The sequence below is a fragment of the Parambassis ranga genome, chromosome 17 (assembly GCF_900634625.1).
Source record: "Parambassis ranga chromosome 17, fParRan2.1, whole genome shotgun sequence".
NCBI lineage: Eukaryota > Metazoa > Chordata > Actinopteri > Ambassidae > Parambassis > Parambassis ranga.
The window spans coordinates 20,950,732-20,971,171 of record NC_041037.1 but is presented as its reverse complement, the minus strand read 5'-3'; the positions used below and the strand labels follow the sequence as shown (position 1 = coordinate 20,971,171).

At 47.6% G+C, this 20,440-nt stretch overlaps 1 protein-coding gene and 1 long non-coding RNA gene across 3 annotated transcripts in view; one reads left to right on the top strand and one right to left on the bottom strand.

The window, feature by feature from the left end:
• myo10 (myosin X) overlaps positions 1-20,362 on the top strand; it is a 75,110-nt gene extending 54,748 nt beyond the window's left edge. For both annotated transcript variants that reach the window (XM_028427025.1, XM_028427026.1), the window contains exons 14-41: positions 457-523; positions 612-704; positions 843-911; positions 1,003-1,085; positions 1,165-1,273; positions 1,390-1,470; positions 7,524-7,648; positions 7,723-7,837; positions 10,959-11,065; positions 11,152-11,370; positions 11,836-11,875; positions 12,174-13,130; positions 13,277-13,397; positions 13,645-13,888; positions 13,969-14,064; positions 15,014-15,107; positions 15,496-15,551; positions 15,689-15,831; positions 15,957-16,148; positions 16,232-16,389; positions 16,473-16,596; positions 16,670-16,967; positions 17,050-17,257; positions 17,334-17,470; positions 17,547-17,667; positions 17,745-18,221; positions 18,303-18,494; positions 18,834-20,362. In XM_028427025.1, the coding sequence (XP_028282826.1) occupies positions 457-523; positions 612-704; positions 843-911; positions 1,003-1,085; positions 1,165-1,273; positions 1,390-1,470; positions 7,524-7,648; positions 7,723-7,837; positions 10,959-11,065; positions 11,152-11,370; positions 11,836-11,875; positions 12,174-13,130; positions 13,277-13,397; positions 13,645-13,888; positions 13,969-14,064; positions 15,014-15,107; positions 15,496-15,551; positions 15,689-15,831; positions 15,957-16,148; positions 16,232-16,389; positions 16,473-16,596; positions 16,670-16,967; positions 17,050-17,257; positions 17,334-17,470; positions 17,547-17,667; positions 17,745-18,221; positions 18,303-18,494; positions 18,834-18,944 (4,837 nt within the window). In that variant the 3' untranslated portion in view covers positions 18,945-20,362. The remainder of the gene's footprint in view (positions 1-456; positions 524-611; positions 705-842; positions 912-1,002; positions 1,086-1,164; positions 1,274-1,389; positions 1,471-7,523; positions 7,649-7,722; positions 7,838-10,958; positions 11,066-11,151; positions 11,371-11,835; positions 11,876-12,173; positions 13,131-13,276; positions 13,398-13,644; positions 13,889-13,968; positions 14,065-15,013; positions 15,108-15,495; positions 15,552-15,688; positions 15,832-15,956; positions 16,149-16,231; positions 16,390-16,472; positions 16,597-16,669; positions 16,968-17,049; positions 17,258-17,333; positions 17,471-17,546; positions 17,668-17,744; positions 18,222-18,302; positions 18,495-18,833) is intronic.
• Positions 14,968-18,810, bottom strand: LOC114449399 (uncharacterized). Its single transcript, XR_003671990.1, has 2 exons — positions 18,760-18,810; positions 14,968-15,184 (listed from the first exon to the last, which is right to left on the bottom strand). It is a non-coding gene; the product is annotated as an uncharacterized LOC114449399 (long non-coding RNA).
• Positions 20,363-20,440: the final 78 nt, after the last annotated feature.

The following is a 20,440-nucleotide window of genomic DNA, read 5'->3' as shown; positions in this document are numbered from 1 at the left end:
AAAGTCTAATTAAACTCTAATTAACTGAATTAACTAATAGAAATATTGTTGTTTTAGTTTAGAACAACCATAAACTGATTTCTAGCAGCAACTCCAAAGCTAACACCTAAGCTACGTCATGCTAGCCGTTGTTTTTCATGTTTTCTTTTCACGTTTTAAACGGTGATTGTGTCTGAAATAAGATTCATTACAGGTAATACAGGTTGTATCCTGTTCACATACTAATTTAAAATAATTTAATTCATGTTGAAACAAAGTTAGCATAAATCCTCACCGTTAGTGTAGCACGTTGACGTTAGTAAACATGCACACGTCATCATTTCGGTGCTTTTTGGCTGTCAGAGGTGGTCGAGTGTTTAAAATCTGTCTTTGGTAGCGAGTATGAGTAAACTGATAATCGATTGTTTTTCGGCCCTTTGCTTGTGTTAAATGCTGCTTTTTGTGTATTTCCTGCAGGGAAGGCCTGGTCTGGGTCGACATTAACTGGATGGACAACGGAGAGTGTTTGGATTTGATTGAGAAGGTTTGTGATGTCAGAGGGAGGATGTCCTGGATGGTTCTAGTTTTTATTTACAAAAAGACAGAATAATAATGATGATGTGTTTCCATAGAAACTGGGTCTCCTGGCACTGATTAATGAGGAGAGTCACTTCCCCAAAGCTACAGACGGCACCTTACTGGAGAAACTCCACAGCCAGCACTCGGTACGTGTCCATCTCTGACGGCTGTCACACTGTACCTCCAGTTAACATCTGGATTTAAACACTGTTTGCTCTGTGTTTGGCATCTGGTGAAGGTTTCCAGGAGATCACAGTTGAATAATTGGATTTGTTTTCCTACAGAAAAACCCTTTTTATGTGAAACCGCGTGTGGCTGTGCACTACTTCGGAGTCAGACACTATGCAGGAGAGGTAACACCAGCAGACCTCTGTCTGTGTGATGCTAAATATTGTTCTGCTGCCTCTGCGGAACTCTCTGACGCCCCCTTATGGCCGGTTGCAGGTGGTGTACGATGTGAGGGGGATACTGGAGAAGAACAGGGACACTTTCAGAGACGACATCCTCAACATGCTGAGGGAGAGCAGGTGAGGAAGCTGCCGTTGATCAGCTGAAGTCCTCGCCTCATCATCAGTGAAATCATGAATCATCTTTCTGTTCCCTCAGGCTCGACTTTGTCTACGATCTGTTTGAGCACGTTTTGAGCCGCAACAAAGAGGACACACTGAAGAGCAGCTCCAAGCACAGACGGCCCACTGTCAGCACCCAGTTTAAGGTGAGTCACAAATAACACACAGTGTGTTCACCCTCATTATCTGTGCCCTAAAAACACTGATGATCAGACACAATGCTGCAACTGGATGTAGTAACACTGTGCGTGTCTTGTTGCAGGACTCTTTGCACTCCCTGATGGCCACACTCAGCACGTCTAACCCATACTTCATTCGTTGCATCAAACCAAACACACACAAGGTGAGTGCGACATAAAGTATTCACGGACACACAGACACACACACAGACAGTGTGTGTGTCTGTGTGTGTGTGTCTGTGTGTGTAAGTCGCCATCGTCATTTAATAATCAAACAGTCCTCCCCCAACAACCAGCAGCAGACAGGAATGAGAAGTGTGTGTCTGTCTGGCCCCTTCTTCTGACCTTTAACCTCAGGTTGCTTAGCAACAGGCTGAAGTAGTAGAGAATGCAGAGGCTAGTTTACACAAACGTTATAAAGGAAAAAGAGTTGGAGTCACTGAGCTGCAGCTACGGACATGGCGTCTTTTATTTATATTCAGAATGTTATAAATATGAATCTTAGAGATTTCTGTTTAGATTTGTCTCCCTAGCTTGGATATTACTGCTCAAACGTCGCTCAGATTTTCACCTGTTACAGACAGCTCACCCCCAGATTAAAGGCCCCTCCCCTCCTCTGGTGTAATGACACGGCTCACAGCACCAACAAAACACACTGAACAGTACAAAAATCAATAGCAATAAGAAACCATGAGCCGGTTACTAGGACCTGGCATCACCCGAAAGATGTCAGTAACTTGAACTGACCGTTTAAAGGGTCACATTTAGACAATAGTATCCAGTCAAAGAAGAATGACAGTTATTACTGATTAAAGAGCAAAGGTAGAACCCTCTGTGATCTAGGCCTCGCTCTCTCTGCTGTGTGTTGTCTGTCTTGATGGCAGCACTTCCTGTCTGTTCAGACCACATCTACACTTTGACCCCCCCCCCCCCCAGACCCCACTGTGCATTGATTACTTCATTGGCAGGACAATTCTTCTATCAATATCTTATCAACATCTGTCTGATGCCGTGTTGGACGACACCGCAGAGGTCCGTCAGTTTGTCCTTTTAAACTGCTTGGTAGAATATAATTGATGTGTGAACTGACAGCAAAGAGTTAACGCATGGCGTCAGCAGTCCAGTGAGTTTTTTCAGACCTGAGCGTCTCCGTGTTTGTGCTGGGCAGCTGTGACAGAGTCGGACGTGGACACAGGAAGGTCTGTGACGCAGACGTGGAGCATGTGCACGTCACTGAGAGGAGGTTTGAGTTCAGACAGACGGGCCCTCTGTTCATCGCTGTGTGTGTGTGTGCTCTTTGTACATCTGCAGTGTGTTTGGTTGTTTTCTGTGATGGAGCATTGGTAGTTTAACTCTTTAAACTGAAACACATCCAAACTAAAATATCGACCATATTCTTATCGGCACTTATTTTCTATAACGTTGCTGTATTTATGCCTTTTAAGGTTTTAACTAGAAAGACCATAAGAGAAGTCTTTTTTTAAGGAGTGTAGGTTATATTTAATCATTAATACCATAAAGAAAACAGACCAAATGATTGATAAGATAAAAACTATTGATGAAAAGATGCTGAGGTAAGAAACACTGGGGTCCTCTGGGAGACCAGCTGGACAGGCGGCGTGTTGTTATGAGGCGTGTTGTTATGCTGCCGTCTGGACTGATTGAACGTTAAACAAGGCTGCATGATGACTTCTGAGTGGAGCTTAATGTAGTGGTGGAGGGGGGGTGGTAATAAGGCCCCCCAGGGGAAACAGGGGTCACAGCAACATGGCACGTGGCCCCTTAAAGTCTCAGAGAGGCCCGGTCCCTGTCATCTGCTGCTCTGACTGAGCAGGTGTCAGAGGGGAGGAGGGAGGAGGGGGTGAGAGTAAAGCGTCAGTATCAACACTCATATCATTTTTTTTTTACATCTAATGAAGTTTAAATGGCTAACTTGGAGCTAGTTTTGGGTGCAGTGATGTAAAAGCCTGCAGGATGATGGTGAGTGGAAACATCCATATATAGACAGCATGCATAATATGCATAGACTGTGAATACAACAGGACACACACGCACAGATGCAAAACACACTAAACACAGGAATCACAGTGGAAAGTTACTGTACCTACAGTAGCACTGTGTGTGTGTGTGTGTGGCAGTAATCACACTCAGTGCGTTTATGACGTATTGAGATGGATCAATACTCTGTCTGATGTCTCAGTGCCAGCATTGATTCAGATCTGTCATGTGATCTGTTTGTTTCCACAAGATGATGACGAAGTCATTGTTCGGTTCACGTCAGCCAGACAAACGTTCTGAACTTCCTGTCCCATAGGGGGCACTCTAGAAAATAGTTGCATGATTGCGGTCCCAAAGTACCAGGTACAGAGAGTTAGACAATAGTTTGAGCAGATTTCATTATGATTTCAGTGTCAAGGGTTAAAGAGTGGGGTTACAACAGCTGCTTGTCCTTTGAAACTGTGCACTGAGACACCAGCATGACAGTCTCAGTGGCTTAAGGCTGTTATTCCAGATTATGACACAGCAGTGATGCATGGATATGTATTGGTTACAGCAGTGTAGTCATGTGACCTGTGAATGACCACACACTGGAGCTGAAGTCACAGGATTATTAAGTGGAAAATCATGAAACGGGAAGTACCACTACTCACCTCAGTCAGGTGATATTTAGACTAAACTCATTTAAACATGGCGTCTTCTGTCTGCCCGGACTCTTTTATCAGAACAGGTCATACTTGATGTATTGATCTGTCAGTGGGCTTCTAGGTCGGTTCAGTTCAGCTTCATCAGACCAGTTAGCTGCTGTGAGTGGACACCGGTCACCACCACATTTGAATGTAAACAGCCTGCTCACACACACGCAGGCCCTACAAGTGGCATGCACAAATTAGCCTCAGCAGGAGATGCATCGCCATGGCAACCACTGCCCTCCCTCTACACACAAAAAGGGGAGTGGAGTTCTGGGTTTGAAAGCCTTTGTTTGACTCTGTGTGTGTGTGAATGTGTGTGTCTGAGCCGGTCAGTGTGTTGAGCAGAGGGAGAGCGAGGCAGACCGCATCTTTGAGGAAGTTTTTCTGTTATTTGTGGAAAAAAAAACCTAAACCAGGCACGGAGCAGGGAGCCACAATGCAAGGTGAGACCTGCTGCATGTTTTAAGTGGAAAGCGGTGCGTTCAAGTGCGCGCTTGTTGCATGGGGGTTTAATGAAACCTCCAGCGGTGGGTCTGAGTGCTGTGGTGTGAGGTGAGATGCAGCGGTTTGTGCTCAGCTACGTGACAGATGCGCAAACGAGGTTCGTTGTCTCTGTGTGCAGACAGATGTCCCTTTAGTTTCTGGAGGAATGCATTTGCAAGCTTTTCATGTCTCACATGATTTTTCAGCAGAAGAGAAGAAAGTGTATAAAACTGTATAAAACAGAAGAGAGCAGTGTATGCATCTTTAACTGATTTAGAAATGATTCCATCTGTGTCATTACTGCTGTGTAACCTCGGAGCACCGTGCACACACAGCCCCTCAGACGCTTCCTGCTTGTTGTCTGGTAAATTGGAGTTGAAGGCTTTCAGTCCTGAAATGATGCACATTGAATTTCGAGCTGTGTGAGTGCTGGATGATTATTGTTGTCAGGCTCAGAGGGGGAAACATTGATGAGCTGGCAGCAGAGGCTAATGGCGTGATAATAAGAGTGAAGTGCTGTTTAGTCTTTTCTGAACTCCACCTTTTTGATGCTTCCATGCTGTGAGTCTTTTTCTAGTTCAGATAACTGGTGTCATTTCTGTTGAAGCCGCTGCTACTCGGAGACTATCGTTTGCTGCTTTTCTTTGTGCCACAGATGTTTCTGAAAATCTCAAACCCTTCACATGCCGGCTCAGCCTTAAATCCAGCAGGGTCGGGGGCTTTAGGCTGGATTTATGTCCACCTATGTGCAGAAACATTGTTCCAGGGAGTCCCCCAAAACTCTGAGGCGGAGCCCCTGCCGAGCAGGGACTGATAATCCCCGCCGATTCCCTCATTCAGACCTGGACGCTCAGAGGCAAACAAGAGCTCTCAGAATTCTTCAGGCTTTGAAGATTCAAACCGTGTATAGAGGAGAAAAAGTTCAATGTTTGTCACTAATTGAACATCTTTGATTCTATTGACTGGACAAAATCACCAATTATTATGTGTCACTTTAGATTTATTATTTATTTATAAAAAAAAATCAGCACAAAACAACAAAAAAACTTCTGATTATGATCTCCAGCCAGCCACACAGGTCCAATGAATGTCAGGGAACGTAAATGTCAGGCTTCAAACTGAAATAATGACATTTGTGAACATCAGTGTTTCAGCCACAGATATTAGTGTCGAAGGAAAATGTGGAATAAAGTGGGAAAGAATCCACAGCTCTCAGTGACGGATGGACAGCTCATCCTGACGTTCTGTGTGTTTGCCTTTTTACCCCCGTGGAGTCCCAACCCCCTCGGGAGCACCACCCACCACGCCCCCATTTGTCCCACTGAATGCTCTGAGCTCCGGGTCTTTCGGAAGGGGAAGTTGAGCTGAGAAAGACACGGTTTAACCCTTCGGGCTATTGTCAGAGGCGTGAGATGATCTTTCTGCCTCTGGATGCTGATTTACATCGCTGTTTGGAGCTCACTGTTGGTTTTCATGTCACTGTATGCAGATGACATTCAGATGTGCTGACCTGATGAGAGTGACACGTTTTGAAAGTCTGTTTTAAAGTACCTTTGTAAAACTGCTTCCAGCTAAATGCAGCCAAGTCAGAGGCTCCTATAACAGTTCAAATAGTTAATATCTGCAGCCTAATGTGTTCCTGTTATTTCCTCTCTGAGGAACATTGCAGAATCGACAGGTGCTCTGAGAGTCTCTTCAAATTTAACCAGAACTTGTAGTTCACTTTTTTCATTTTTGCACCTGTTGAACTTCAAACAATGAGCGTTTGGTTCCAGATAATCTTTCTCACATACTTTATGTAACATATTCAGACACTGTTGGCCCTGTTATCTGTGGCACTGCGTTCATATGTCATGGTCCTTGGTAACAGAATAATGGCTGTATAGCCATTATTCTGTCAGAGCCGTGAGGATTCTGCCTCAAAGTTTGAGGTTTTCACTCTCCTTTAGACCTTTATTCACGTCTAAAATACTGAACATAAAGGACAGTGATGGATGAAGAGTAACGCTGCTTTTCAAACTGAAAAGGAGACGACAGTGGCAGCGTGAAAGAGAAGCCTGGAAACAGAGCGGCCGTTGACGTCCCAGAATCGGAGCAGAAAGAGGAAATGATAGTAATAGAAAAGTGGTCCCAAAGAAAGACGGGAGGCAGAGGGCAGCTTCCTGACACGGCTCGGCTTTGTGCCGCCGCGGCCCGGCCGCATGCAAATCCAGGTTATGCTAATGAGGTCCCCTCTGCGGCCGGTGGCAGTTAAAGGGCGCCATTCAGCCACTCAGTCAGAATCTGCTGCTGAATTGGCCTCTCTTCATCTTAGCAGCTCTAATGGGCCATCGTCAGGCTATCAGGGATGAAGGCCGCTGAATAAAAGGGGGCCATTCCCATCCAGCATAAAGCACCCTCTTATTTTGAAGCCCCTCCACCCTACCTCCCCTTTCCCTCCCCCCACGCCCACCGAGGTTACAGGGTCCCCAAGACAGTGTCTGACTGAATGCACTTCTGTAGTAATAATGGTATCTCAATGCCAAGTGTGTGTTTGGAGGAGCTGCTGCTGTGATGATGTGATGTTTAAAGGGACTGAAGTGGTTTCACTGCAGGCATCGAGGTGCTGCTGACATTTTAGCTGCTTTTGGCTTCTTGTTTTTGTTTTCTAGCTGCCACAGAGCGTACACAGCCAAAAGTCAGAACACAAAATCAATCAGCACCACTGTGCTGAATGGAGGTCACATTGTGAATAATGTTGTGGAAGCAGGATCGATGAACAGAGGAACACTGGTGTCCCAGGGTGCTGCCCAACATGGAAGTGGATGTAACTCAGTAACTGTCGTTATAAAATGTCTCTGTTCTCCAGCTTATGCTTCCTGAGTTACATCCAATTTGATATTTGTAACAGGAAGCAGGCCTTACTCTACCGCCACCTTCAGGCCATAAGTAACGCAGGTCATGCATGGTGCCCCCAAAACGTCTACATTCCTACAGTGAACACCTCTTACAGCTGTAACAGGGGATTTCATGACATTCACCGAGTCTTCTTTCTTTCTTTTAAGATGCCTGACCATTTCGACCAGACTGTGGTCCTGAACCAGCTCAGATATTCCGGCATGTTGGAGACGGTGAAGATTCGACGCACCGGCTTCCCTGTCCGGAGGCCTTTCCAGGACTTCTGCTCCAGGTTTGTACTAAGTTTGACCGAACAGTCTGGGTGCTCTGTGAAAACTTCAGACTCTAAACGCTTCGTCTCCTCAGGTACAAGGTGCTGATGAAGGGTCCAGTGATGCCCGAGGACCCCAGGGGGCGCTGCATCCAGCTGCTGCACCTCTACGACAGCAGCAGCTCAGAGTGGCAGCTGGGAAAGACCAAGGTGAGGGGGGCGCTGAATGTTCTCTGCTGTTCAGTGACTGATATCCATAAAAATGTTGCTGTTTGAGAACCGTGAGGAACAGATCTCCTCCATAAGATGTCAGAAGGATGTTCTCTACCCATCGCTGTTCACATGCTGATGTGGTGAAACCCTAAAACACGTTGCTGAGTTGTTCTTGGGTCTGTGTTTCCTCATGGATTTAAATCTGGGAAACATGTTCTGAAACGATTTGCTTTTTTCAAAGAATCTCTCCAGGTTTATGTCTTCTGTCCATCAGCAGTACAGACACTTCCCTCCTGCTCAGTTCTCTCCGGTATAATTGACTTTTCCTGTCAAAGCCTGAGCTCCTGAATACCTTGCCGTTCTTGCTGCCTCTGGCTCACACCGGTTGAGCCGTATTCTCCGAGCTAACAGGAAATATGATTGGATGCAGTCCTATCTCACTGCCCGGGGGATGCCAATCCTATTTGGCTCTACTCTTCTCCCCTCAAGGCTCAATTTGGCTTCATGTGTATTACAAACTCAGGAAGTCGAAGCAGTGCATCTACCTGCAGGATTTGTGTGTGTGTGAGAGAGAGAGATCATGAATAATTGAGGTCCAGAGGATCTGAAGCGTACAATCCAACAGTTATTGGATCCGGTCTGCATCCCCTCAGTCTAACCCTCTCTGCTTCCGCTACATCAGATCAGGAAGAACATACCTACTACCAGCATGTGTTTGTGTCTGTGTGTGTCTGTGTGTGTTTGTGTGTGTGTGTCTGTGTGTGTCTGTGTGTCTGTGTGTGTGTGTGTCTGTCTGTGTGTGTCTGTGTGTGTGTGTGTTTGTGTGTGTTGTGTGTGTCTGTGTGTGTCTGTGTGTGTCTGTGTGTGTCTGTGTGTGTGTGTGTGTGTGTGTCTGTCTGTGTGTGTGTCTGTGTGTTTGTGTGTGTGTGTGTGTGTGTGTGTGTGTGTGTGTGTGTGTGTGTGTGTGTGTGTGCTGTGGGGAAATGACAGATGGGGGACACAGATCCTTTATCACAGCATGACCATGTGATGCTGCAGGAGGTGACAGCAGTGGAGGGTGTGTGTGTGTGGGTGTGTGTGTGTGTGTGTGTGTGGAATTGGATGAGTGGTCATTGTGTGTGTATCATGTGTAGCAGTGCTGAGGTGGAACCTATATGATGAAACATGGCGGTGAATTCATGGAGATTAATCAGTATTAATCAGTATGTTAACCTACTAATTAAACGGAAGATAGTCATCAAACATTAACGTCTTCTATTAAAATGTGTTTCAGTCACCTGGAAGCTCTCTGTGGGTCCCAGCGGTGTCGTCACCGGGCTCAGGACCGACCCACAAAGCCTTGCTGCTGAACGCTGTTAAATCAATTCTATCTCCCTCAGAGGGATTCGTCCACTTTGTCCCGCTGCCGCTCGCACTAAGATTTACATGGAGCTCTTTCAGTCCTGACTATTGTTTATGAGAAGCGTTTTGTTCTTTCTTTTACGGCCTGAAACTTAATTTTGTGGAAGTGATGCGGCTCCACTGGCTTCTCCCAGAGTTCTGTTCTCTCCACGGGCCTGACCTGTGACGGCAGGCGTCGCTCCCCAAAGGCCCCCAAACGGCTTAGCGGGGCTTTTATAGCGCTAATTAGCATAGTAATGATTAAAAAGGATTAGTTGTTCAATTCATTGGGATGCTAATGAGTGCACACATACACAGGGGTGCAGTCTTCAACATGCGATTCATGCTGGAGGTGGTTTAATGAAGTGAGGCCGCACGTTTTTCACTGTGTTCCTTTGAATCACAGAAATAATTTAGCTTGTCTTTCGTACAAAGAGCTGGTCCCAAAAAGCTCCACGTGTGTGGAGCGGAGCCGAAAACCACTTTGTGCTTTGTGATTCACTCTTTGGTGGGAAATAAAAGGTTCCCCCTTTCTTCTCACCAGGGATCAGTAACGTATATGGATTGTTTCACTGAAGAGTGTGACTCTTTGGCAAACATCATAGTTCAGGAGACGCTCACAGCCACTGTCCACTCAGAGGAGACTCAGAGAACTCAGAGACTTTCTACAAACATGTTGTTTGATTTTAGGAAGCGCTGGAGTGTTGACAGCAATAAATCATTTATTGCACACGTCCAATTAAAGATTTAAGTTAATGAGAGTCCAGCGGACAATAAATAAATACACCAAGTAACATCATTTAAAAAATGGACAGTTGTTTAAAAGCAGAGGACAAAAGAGTTTCTCTGCTCTGACTTCTCTTTACACGACTGAGTGAGGAGGAAACAGAAACAGTTTTCCTCTCCTGACAGATGAATTCCTGCCAGTGTGTGTGTGTGTGTGTGTGTGTGTGTACAGCTTTGGGCATGTAAAGCATATTTCCTTGTTAATTAACCTGCTCAAAAGTCATGTCCACGTCACCCTGAAGAGTTTACATGTCCCCTGAAAATCTTATTAGTGCTTCACCGCTGAGGATCCAACACTGTCACTCAGCCGACACACACACACGCACGCACGCACGCACACACACACACACACGCACGCACAGTACATCATTCAACAAGAGCGAGGCGACCTGCACGCCTGTGCCCCCACAGCACTGTGATATTTCCCCTCCATCTAAGTCGCCTGAGCCTGCATCCCGTATCTCATTTTCCTCCCTCCCTAATCGGATTAACCCCTGGTGGCCCTTGTGGGCCCCGTTCCTCTATCACTGAAGGACGGCTTGGCTCCTATAGCAGGCAGCTGCGATAAGTGCCTGTAAGATCAGCCTTTTCACAGAGAGATGTCGCTGAAAGCGCTCGCCACAGTAATCTGCGGTCTTTAGGAGCGCCAACAAAAGCAGGGGAGGATCTGGATTTGATTTATGCTGGCTGCTTTGTTCGGCTCAGTTGTTCTGCTGGAAGGGAGTGTCTGTTAAATAGCCGTGTTATAGGAAAAGGAAGATTCCGCCTGGCTTTATATTCTGTTCCTGGTACATCTTTTATTCATTATGTGTGTGTAACGCAGCTTGTGATGGATGTGCTGTGTTAGAGTGAAAGAACAGAAGCATCAAATACACAAGACTAGAGACAGAATATGTATTTAATTTGAGCTGGACTCACGCACGGTGTCCTCTCTTCTCTCGGACCCTCTCAGGTCTTCCTGCGGGAGTCTCTGGAGAATCGCCTTGAAAAGCAGAGGGAGGTGGAGGTGCTGAAAGCCGCCATGACCATCCAGGCCCACATCATGGGCTACGTGGCCAGGTACAGCTCAGCGACAGCCTCACCTCGCAGACGTTTCCGTTTCCAGAACTGACTGTTAATGATGTTCTACACACACACACACACAGGAAGCAGTACAGGAAGCTGCTGCAGTGCATCGTGGTCATTCAGAAGAACTACCGGGCCTTTTACTGGAGGAGGAAGTTCCTGCTCCTCCGCTGGGCGGCGCTCACCTTCCAGAAACGCCTGCGAGGGCAGCTGGCCCGCCGAGCCTACAGCCGGCTGCTGGAGGAGAGGAGGAGGAGGGAGGAGGAGCACCGCCGGAGGATGGAGGAGGAGACGGAGAGGTGTGATATTATTTCTGATGGTCCTTGAATGCATCATATGTAAAAACGTATATTTAATCAAAAATGCCTCATTCTATGTTTGAATTTATCATTTTTAAAAAAATCAAATACTTGACATGATTGGCTCACAGGCGAGCAGCAGTCACATGACAAAAATTCAGAGTGTCTGTCTGACCTGCAGCTTTCTGCAGCTGATGAGCAGGGGCTGGTTTGTACAGGTTATAAAAATGAGAGTAGACATCACTAGTTTTTCAGATTCACATTGTTTTTCAGTATTACTCGCTGCATGAGGTTTTAAATACTAACCTTCACAATGCTTGTGCAGTTTCTTTTGATGGAACATGTAGGTTTTCTAGTATTGTAAATGGGTTTTCTGGGGTTCTTGATGCTACAGTGACACAGGAAATGTAGCGACTTGGGTTCTTAGTGCCTGTTCCATCAGCTGATGTCTGTGTGTCTGTGCAGGGAGAGGCAGAGGCTGGAGGCGGAGAGGCTCGTCAGAGAGGTACGGTGGAAAATGTCACGGCTTCCCTTTCATTCATGATGGTTTGACCTGGTTAGCCCTGTGTTTTTAGGATGACAGATGAGTTTTAAGTTTTTATTGGACGCTGCAAAAAGCTGCAACAATCATCAGTGCAGTTATTTTTGTCTGTTACTTGGCTCCATGTTAGCAAAAGCAATCAACTCTCAGTGGAGTCCTTGGATGCGAGTATTTGAGTTTACATGAACGACATGAGAGGCGACATGAAAAAAGATATAAAAATGAATAAAACCTGAACGCATGTTTGCCTTCCCGTTTTCAGGCTGAGGAGGCCAGAAAGCTGGAGGAGCTGCATCGCGCTCAGGAGCTCGCCGCTCTGGCTTCAGCCCAGTCTGCTCCTGCTGCAGCAGTTTCAGCATCGCCGGACGCTCCGGTAGAGCTGGAGTCGGACGAGGTCTCTGAGGAGGCGTCTGAAGAGGAGGAGGCGATCCGTCCTCACGAGGTGTCCCAGGTGGAGGAGATCCTGCGCCTGGAGCGGGAGATTCAGGCACTGCAGAGGCAGAAGGAGCGCCAGGAGCTCTCGCTAACCGAGGCCTCCCTGAATCGCCTGCAGCTGCTGCGCGACCAGGAGCTCCGCCGGCTGGAGGACGAAGCCTGCAAGGCGGCGCAGCAGTTCCTGGACTCACTAAACTTTGATGAGATTGATGAGTGTGTGAGGAACATCGAGAGCTCTTTGGGAGTAGGTGAGGAGGAGGAGGAGAGGAAGAGCGGACGGAGGAGAGGCAGTGATGAAGAGGAGGTGGATGAAGGGTTTGGGGCTGATGATGAGGCCTTTAAAGACTCACCAAACCCAAGTGAGCACGGCCACTCGGACGGCCAGCGGACCAGTGGGATCAGGACGAGCGATGACTCCTCGGAAGAAGACCCATACGCCAACGATGGCGTGATTCCACCGTTGGCGCCACCCACCCTGCTTCACCAGCCTTTACCACCGGTGCCCCCCGCCTGCCACAGCGCCTCATCCAGCGGGGACTCGGCCTACTGCCACCCCCAGGCCTCATCTGAGGCTCAATCTGATGACCTGGTGGAGCTCATACCGCCGGACGAGGACTCGGATTACGACCAGGATGACTATGACGAGGGCGCCATCGTGTCCAGTGGCAGTGTGGCCTTCTCCAACCCTCGCAGCGGGCAGTGGTCTCCTGATTACCGCGGCTCTGTGGGTACCTACAACAGCTCAGGAGCGTACCGCTTCAGCTCAGAGGGCGCTCAGTCCTCGGTGAGTTAGCCCTGCTGTGAGAATTACATCAGGATTCTGATCTGTTAAACGACCCTTCTTAGTCTAAAGTGACTATTCCTTATAAAACTGTAGCACACATGTGGTATGTTGTGTCTGACGTCTCGTTTCTGTTGCTTTTCTTCTAGTTCGAGGACAGCGAGGACGACTTTGACAGGTTTGACACAGACGATGAGTTGTCGTATCGCAGAGACTCGGTCTACAGCTGCGTCACGCTCCCGTACTTCCACAGCTTCCTTTTCATCAAAGGTAACACATTCCTCCTTAGCTGCTGTTATCGTTATATAAGGAGCAGACAAGCCAAAAATACAGAAAATGATTCATCGCAGCCAAAAACTGTGAAAAGAGGACGAGTCTTTCAGCTTTCCTATGGTCCATGAAGGCATCATTTGTAATATATGAGTCTATAAAAGGAACTGAATTGAAGCTTAACATTGAAATAAACGTCATCATAAGTAAAACAAAGATTTATTAAATTCATGACCTTCTCCTCCAGGCGGTCTGATGAACACATGGAAGCGGCGCTGGTGCGTCCTGAAGGACGAAACCTTCTTGTGGTTCCGGGCCAAGCAGGAGGCTCTGAAGCAGGGCTGGCTGCACAAGAAGGGAGGCGGCTCGTCCACGCTGTCACGCCGCAACTGGAAGCGCCGCTGGTTCGTCCTGCGGCAGAGCAAGCTCATGTACTTCGAGAACGACAACGAGGACAAGATGAAGGGGGTGCTGGACATGCACAATGCCAAGTAAGGACACGAGAACACCACTTAGTATCTCCGACATCACAGACAGTAAGATAAAGGAATATTGTTATTTTAATCTGCAGAGAAATCATCGATAACACCGGAAAGGAGAACGGAATCGACATCGTGATGCCAGAGAGGACTTATCATCTGATCGCGGAGTCTGCTGAAGACGCAAGGTAAGATGTGTGTCACCTGTGACAGCTCCTCATTGGTATTTCTACAACATAATCATTATTAATAATCAATATTATTAATCATAATCAAACTCTGCACTCACTGTCCAGCCTTTCTTTTCTTTCTGGACATTAGTCTGTGCACAAACGCATATAAAGACACACACACACATACTGTACCCACACTACTGGGTCGATGTGTCGGTTACCATGGCAACGTATTGATTTCCTCTAAGAGGGACAGCCCCCTTCCTCCACGCACTGACAGGACAACAGACACTTCGTGTGTGTGTGATATATATTTATTTACACAGTCACATTGTGGGACTCAACTTCCTGTTTGTGGCACAAAACTATGCCCCGTCATGTAATCATGAATATTTTAGATGGAATAGTGTGAGGTTTAGGAGAGTTTGTTTCCAGGAAGTAAAAGCCAGACAGTGTGTGTGTGTGTGTGTGTGTGTGTGCGCGTGCCAATTCAACCTTCCATATCTCCATAATCCTAAGTATATTTTCATGGAACTCACTGTGGTGATAGAGGACACCTTCTGTAACAATAATCCAGTGTAATATATGCTGCAACATTTATGGATTATTTATAATCATTTTTTAAAAATGCAAAATTTCTCAAAAATTCATGTTTTAGTGCCAATTCAACCTTCCATTGTGGTGATAGAGGAGACCTCCTGTAGCAATAATCCAGTGAAATGTCTGCTGCAGCATTTATGGATTATTTATAGTGATTTTTTAGAAATGCAAAATATCTCAAAAATTCATAGATGTGATAGAGGAGACCTTCTTTAACCATAATCCAGTGAAATATCTGCTGCAGCTGTTATAGATTATTTGTAGTGATTTTTTACTACAAAAAAGACCTTCTTTAACAATAATCCAATGAAATACAACTCCTGTTGTCCTAATGATGTTTATTATTATGTCTCCATGGTTACAGTCAGTGGTTCAGCGTGCTGAGTCAGGTCCACACCTCCACGGAGCAGGAGATCAGGGAGATGCACGATGAGCAGGCCAACCCTCAGAACGCTGTGGTGAGTAGTCACGCTGAGCCCTGAAAATAGTCTTTATGTTCTTCTGCCGTCTGAACCTCCTGTTTGATGTGGCGGCCCTAAGGATAGTCAGAATGTAAAGATGAAATTTAAACAACACTTCTCATAATCTTCATCATGATTTCAGTATTAGGGGCAAACAAAAAATATAAACCAACACTGCAGTCTGCAAACTCCCCACTAGATGTCTCTGTCACACAGTGGCCCTTTACATGCATTTAACATGCAACAGTGTAGTTAATATGTTCACAAGTGTAATTTCTGTCAGTGTGGATGCATGATTTATTGTGACAGGACAGAGTGTCTGTGTGTGGCAGATAGTTGTTGCACAGTTACCGACCCTCCCTTTATCTCTGTGTGTCTCCTTCAGGGAACGCTGGACGTCGGGATGATCGATTCTGTTTGTGCGTCAGATAATCCTGAGAGGTGAGGACTAGCATCACACATCACATGGATTTTACCACATTAGGTTTAATTTCACTAAAACATGGAACTTATACTCCTCAATGGATGGTTTGTTCTGTCCACTTCCGCTCTTATTAACCCTATCTTAACCTTCACAGGCCAAACTCCTTTGTCATGATCACGGCAAATCGCGTGTTACATTGCAACGCCGACACGCCCGAGGAGATGCACCACTGGATCACTCTGCTGCAGCGCTCCAAAGGAGACACACGCGTCGACGGGCAGGAGTTCATCATCCGAGGTAAAGATGGCAACTGCACACAAACAGGCCTAAAACCTGAACCAAGTGCAGGAATATAAATACACACTCTCACACAGACCACCAAATACTGCTGACAGAAAATGTGATTCCTGTCTTGTCATCAGGGTGGTTGCACAAAGAGATGAAGAACAGCACCAAAGCCTCACTGAAGCTGAAGAAGCGCTGGTTCCTGCTCACCCACAATTCCCTGGACTACTACAAGAGCTCGGAGCGCAACGCTCTGAAGTTAGGAACGCTGGTGCTGAACAGCCTCTGCTCAGTGGTCCAGCCGGACGAGAAAGTCTTCAGGGAGACCGGTAAGAGAAGAAATCACAAGAAGTCACAATGTTATCCGAGAAGCAGGTCACTTCATGCCTTTGACGTGTCGTCCTGCTGACAGGATACTGGAACGTGATCGTGTACGGCCGCAAACACTCGTACCGTCTCTACTGTAAGCTGCTGAACGAGGCCACACGTTGGGCCAACTCCATCCAGAACGTCATCGACAGCAAAGCTCCCATCGACACACCGACCCAGCAGCTCATCCAGGACATCAAGGTAAGAAAAACAGCTCCATCAGTGTCTGTGAAGTTCCCGCACGGAGCTGAGAGTCACGGCCGTTGGCTCCTCTCTCTCTGCAGGAGAACTGTCTGAACTCGGAGGTGGTGGAGCAGATCTACAAGAGGAACCCCATCCTTCGTTACAGCCACCACCCTCTGCATTCGCCCCTGCTGCCGCTGCCGTACGGAGACATCCACCTCCCCGGTGAGTCAGACACTATTAAGGAAGTAGCTACAGTTCAGTGATGGACACAACCACTGACCTCTTCCCTGTTCAGCTCCAAGAAGCAGAAACTACACGACGCTGCAGGACGAGGCCCTCAAGGTGTTCAGCTCTCTGCAGCACCTGGAGGGCGTGGCCGACCCCGTGCCTGTCATCCAGGGCATCCTGCAGACCGGCCAGGAACTTAAACCGCTGCGCGACGAGCTGTACTGTCAGCTGATCAAGCAGACGGTGCGGCCACCGCAGCCCGGCAGCCCCGGGAACCTCTGCAGCTGGAAGATCCTGGCCTGCATGTCCTGCACCTTCATCCCAACAAGAAGCGTCCTCAGATACCTCAAGTTCCACCTGAAGAGGTGAGCAGGAGTCTGAGCATACGTTCACCAACGACCACTGCCCTTTGATTAATCTTCCCTTTGCTGTTATCTCTGGCTGCAGGGCTCGTGAGCTCCTTCCCGGCTCAGAGACGGATCGTTATGCTGCCTTCGCGCTCGACGCTCTGAGGAAGACTCGAACCAGGGAGAACGTCCCGTCGCAGGAGGAGATCCGCTCCATCGTGGCCCGGCAGGACATGAGCACCACTGTTCACTGCCACGGAGGAGGCTCCTGCAAGATCACCATCAACTCACACACCACAGCCGGAGAGGTGGGTCACTGGGAGCCGGAGGAAGCGTGTGGTTGGTGTGAGCACAGAAACAGTAGAATCTTCCTCTGTGTGTCAGGTGGTGGAGAAGCTGATCCGCGGTCTGGCCATGGAGGACAGCAGGAACATGTTCGCTCTGTTTGAACACAACGACACCACAGAGAAAGCCATCGAGAGCCGCACTGTGGTGGCCGACGTGCTCGCCAAGTTTGAGAAGTGAGTCACTGAGTCTGACAACAGACATGCTGTTTTTTCCTCGTGCCACCATTAACATTCTGTCTGTGGTCTCCAGGCTGTCAGTGAGTGCAGAAGAATGCAACACGGGCTGGAAGTTCTACTTCAAACTCTACTGCTTCCTGGACACAGACAACGTCCCCAAAGACAGCGTGGAGTTCGCCTTCATGTTCGAACAGGTAGGACTGACTTCATGTGTGTTCTGATGGTGGAAATGTTCAGTCCAGGGTTCATGATGATCTTCTTTGTCTGTCAGGCCCATGAAGCAGTCATCCATGGTCAGTATCCAGCCCCTGAGGAGACTCTTCAGTTCCTGGCTGCTCTGAGACTTCAGTACCTGCTGGGTGACCACAGCTCCCAGGCCAACATCCCTGAAATGTCCCAGGTGTTCCCCATGGCACGATTACGAGCCCGCGTGCAGAACTCGGCCAAGACATTTGCTCCAGGGACCGGCTCGATGGCAGACCGCTCGGGGACGTCTGAGAGGAAGCGCTCGAGCTTCCTGGAGGGAACGCTGAGGCGGAGCTTCAGGAGCGGCTCGCTCAGTCGGCAGAAGCTGGAGGAGGAGAACAGCCTGGAGGCCTGGATGAGGGAGGAGGCGGCGGCGGTGAGAACCAGCGTCATAGACAAGTGGAAGAAACTGCAGGGGATGAACCAGGAACAGGCCATGGTCAAGTACATGGCGCTGGTGAAGGAGTGGAAGGGCTACGGATCCACGCTGTTTAACGTTGAGGTGAGGACGCCGACACAGCAGGTGTCCTGCTGGAGGTCAAATCCAGATACAGCTGTTTCCATGCTTTGCTTGTCGTTTCAGTGTCGGGATGGAGCCTTCCCCTCTGAGCTGTGGTTGGGTGTGAGCCGGGAAGCCATATCGGTGTACAAACGAGGGGAGCCGTGGCCTCTGGAGGTTTTCCCCTACGAACAGATCCTCTCCTTCGGAGCTCCTCAGTCCAACGCCTACAAGATCACCGTGGACAACCGGGAGCTGCTGTTTGAAACCCAAATGGTTCGTTTTCCTTCACGTGTGTGTGTGTGTGTGTGTGTGTGTGTGTGTGTGTGTGTGTGTGTGTGTGTGTGTGTGTGTGTGTGTGTGTGTGTGTGTGTGTGTGTGTGTGTGTGTGTGTGTGTGTGTGTGTGTGTGTGTGTGTGTGTGTGTGTGTGTGTGTGTGTTCTTATAGTATTTACAGAAATGTACATCACCCACGATGCATTTAAGGTCATTGGAAAATCTGGATGATACACTGCTGATAATAAAAAATGAAAACACCAACCTTCATCACAGGCTGTGTAACCGCTCCTCCTCTTCCTCTTCCTCTTCCTCCTCTTCCTCTTCCTCCTCCCGCAGGTCATGGACATCGCCAAGCTGATGAAGGCCTACATCAGCATGATTGTCAAGAAGCGCTACAGCAACTGTCAGTCCGTCAGCAGCCACGGCAGCCAGTGCAGCGCCTGGTGAGCGCCGGCACCCGTCCTCAGGCTGCCTCTGAACGCTGGAGACAGACCACAGTGCTCTTAATCATAACTAGCTCAATTTATTTTTGTAAATGTAATTCCAAACCTTAACACATCCACTCCTGGTAGATCTGACAGAGGCACAGCTGGAAAACATGCAACCTTAAAATGAAGGTTTGAAAACTTGGATGTGTCCTTTAAGGCACAGAACACAGCCACAGCATGTCTGTTGTAGAGTTAGGCTGCCCAAACTCGGCACACGTTTGTTTCCCACCTAAAATAAAATAATAAAAAACAATCCCACATTATCTCAGACCAAATACAACTGAAGGCTCCTCGCTGCCTGGTTAGATTTTAAGTGGATGTGTTTAGTTTTGAAGACAAGTCGATTCCTTCCTGATGCAGACCTGCCTGTTGCTGCAGGATGGGCAAATGTGTTACTGTTTTGTGTGTGAGTGTGTGTGTGTGTGTGTGTGTGTCTACAGCCTGTCTGAATGTATTTTTTAAAGGAAAAAAAGGCTGAATAACTGAAGCTCACGAGCCTTTTCCTCTGGGATGTCTCTGTAAATAATATGCAGTTACACTCGTCTGATTCCTTGGACTCGCTCATAAGTGCCTGTTAGAGCTGAAGCAGGACCAACGTTAATCGATCATCGATGCCACTCTGCTAGCAGGTTCTGTGCAACCAGAATCTGAACGGTGCTCCCATGTTCCCTTTAAGTGCTAAAGTATCTGTACACTGCAAAGTCTGTGCAGCTCGGTCAAACTCGAAACGTCAGTCCGGTCTGAAGGATCGGTTTCACACATTCTTCACTAAAAAGTTTGCTTCTGCAGAGAACTTGGCTGATGAGCCATGTTTTAATGTGATCTCTGTCGGCCTCTGCTGGCAGGACGTGGGAACTGCAGCAACACCCCTTTAACCTGATAACCAGATACTTCATTTCCCCTCAGTGTTTATAGTACTGTCTCTGCAAAGCCCATCAAACATCATGTAATGTCCATAACACTGACGTGAACACTTTGACCTCAGTGTTCGGAGTTTGACCGGCTCCAGCTGAAACTCTGCAGTGTAACATTCCTACAACATTTCACTGGAACTCCGCAGGCGGCAGCTCCACCCAAAGATACGTGTGCAGGTTTTCTTCCACGGTGCCTTCTTGTATATTGTGTACACTTACTTTGTGTGGATTTTCTTTTGGTATAATGTGCAATGTTCTATATATATATTATATTATATAATCATGTGGCTGTACATTTTATACTGTAAGTCTTTGCCTTCTGTTTTCTCTCCTGAGTGATCCTGAGCATCTGTTTCCTCTACATGTCAGATTTTTCTGGCAGCGGACCTTTGACAAAATCCCTGTGTTTATTTTTTACCTGTATTAGCCGTTTATGATTCTAACAATAAATGGCCTGAAGCTACGTTGGCAGCCATGTTTTCTTTTGGATGTTAGAAGCAGATAAAACGGACCCTGGTGTTTATGGTGAATGCTGTAAAAC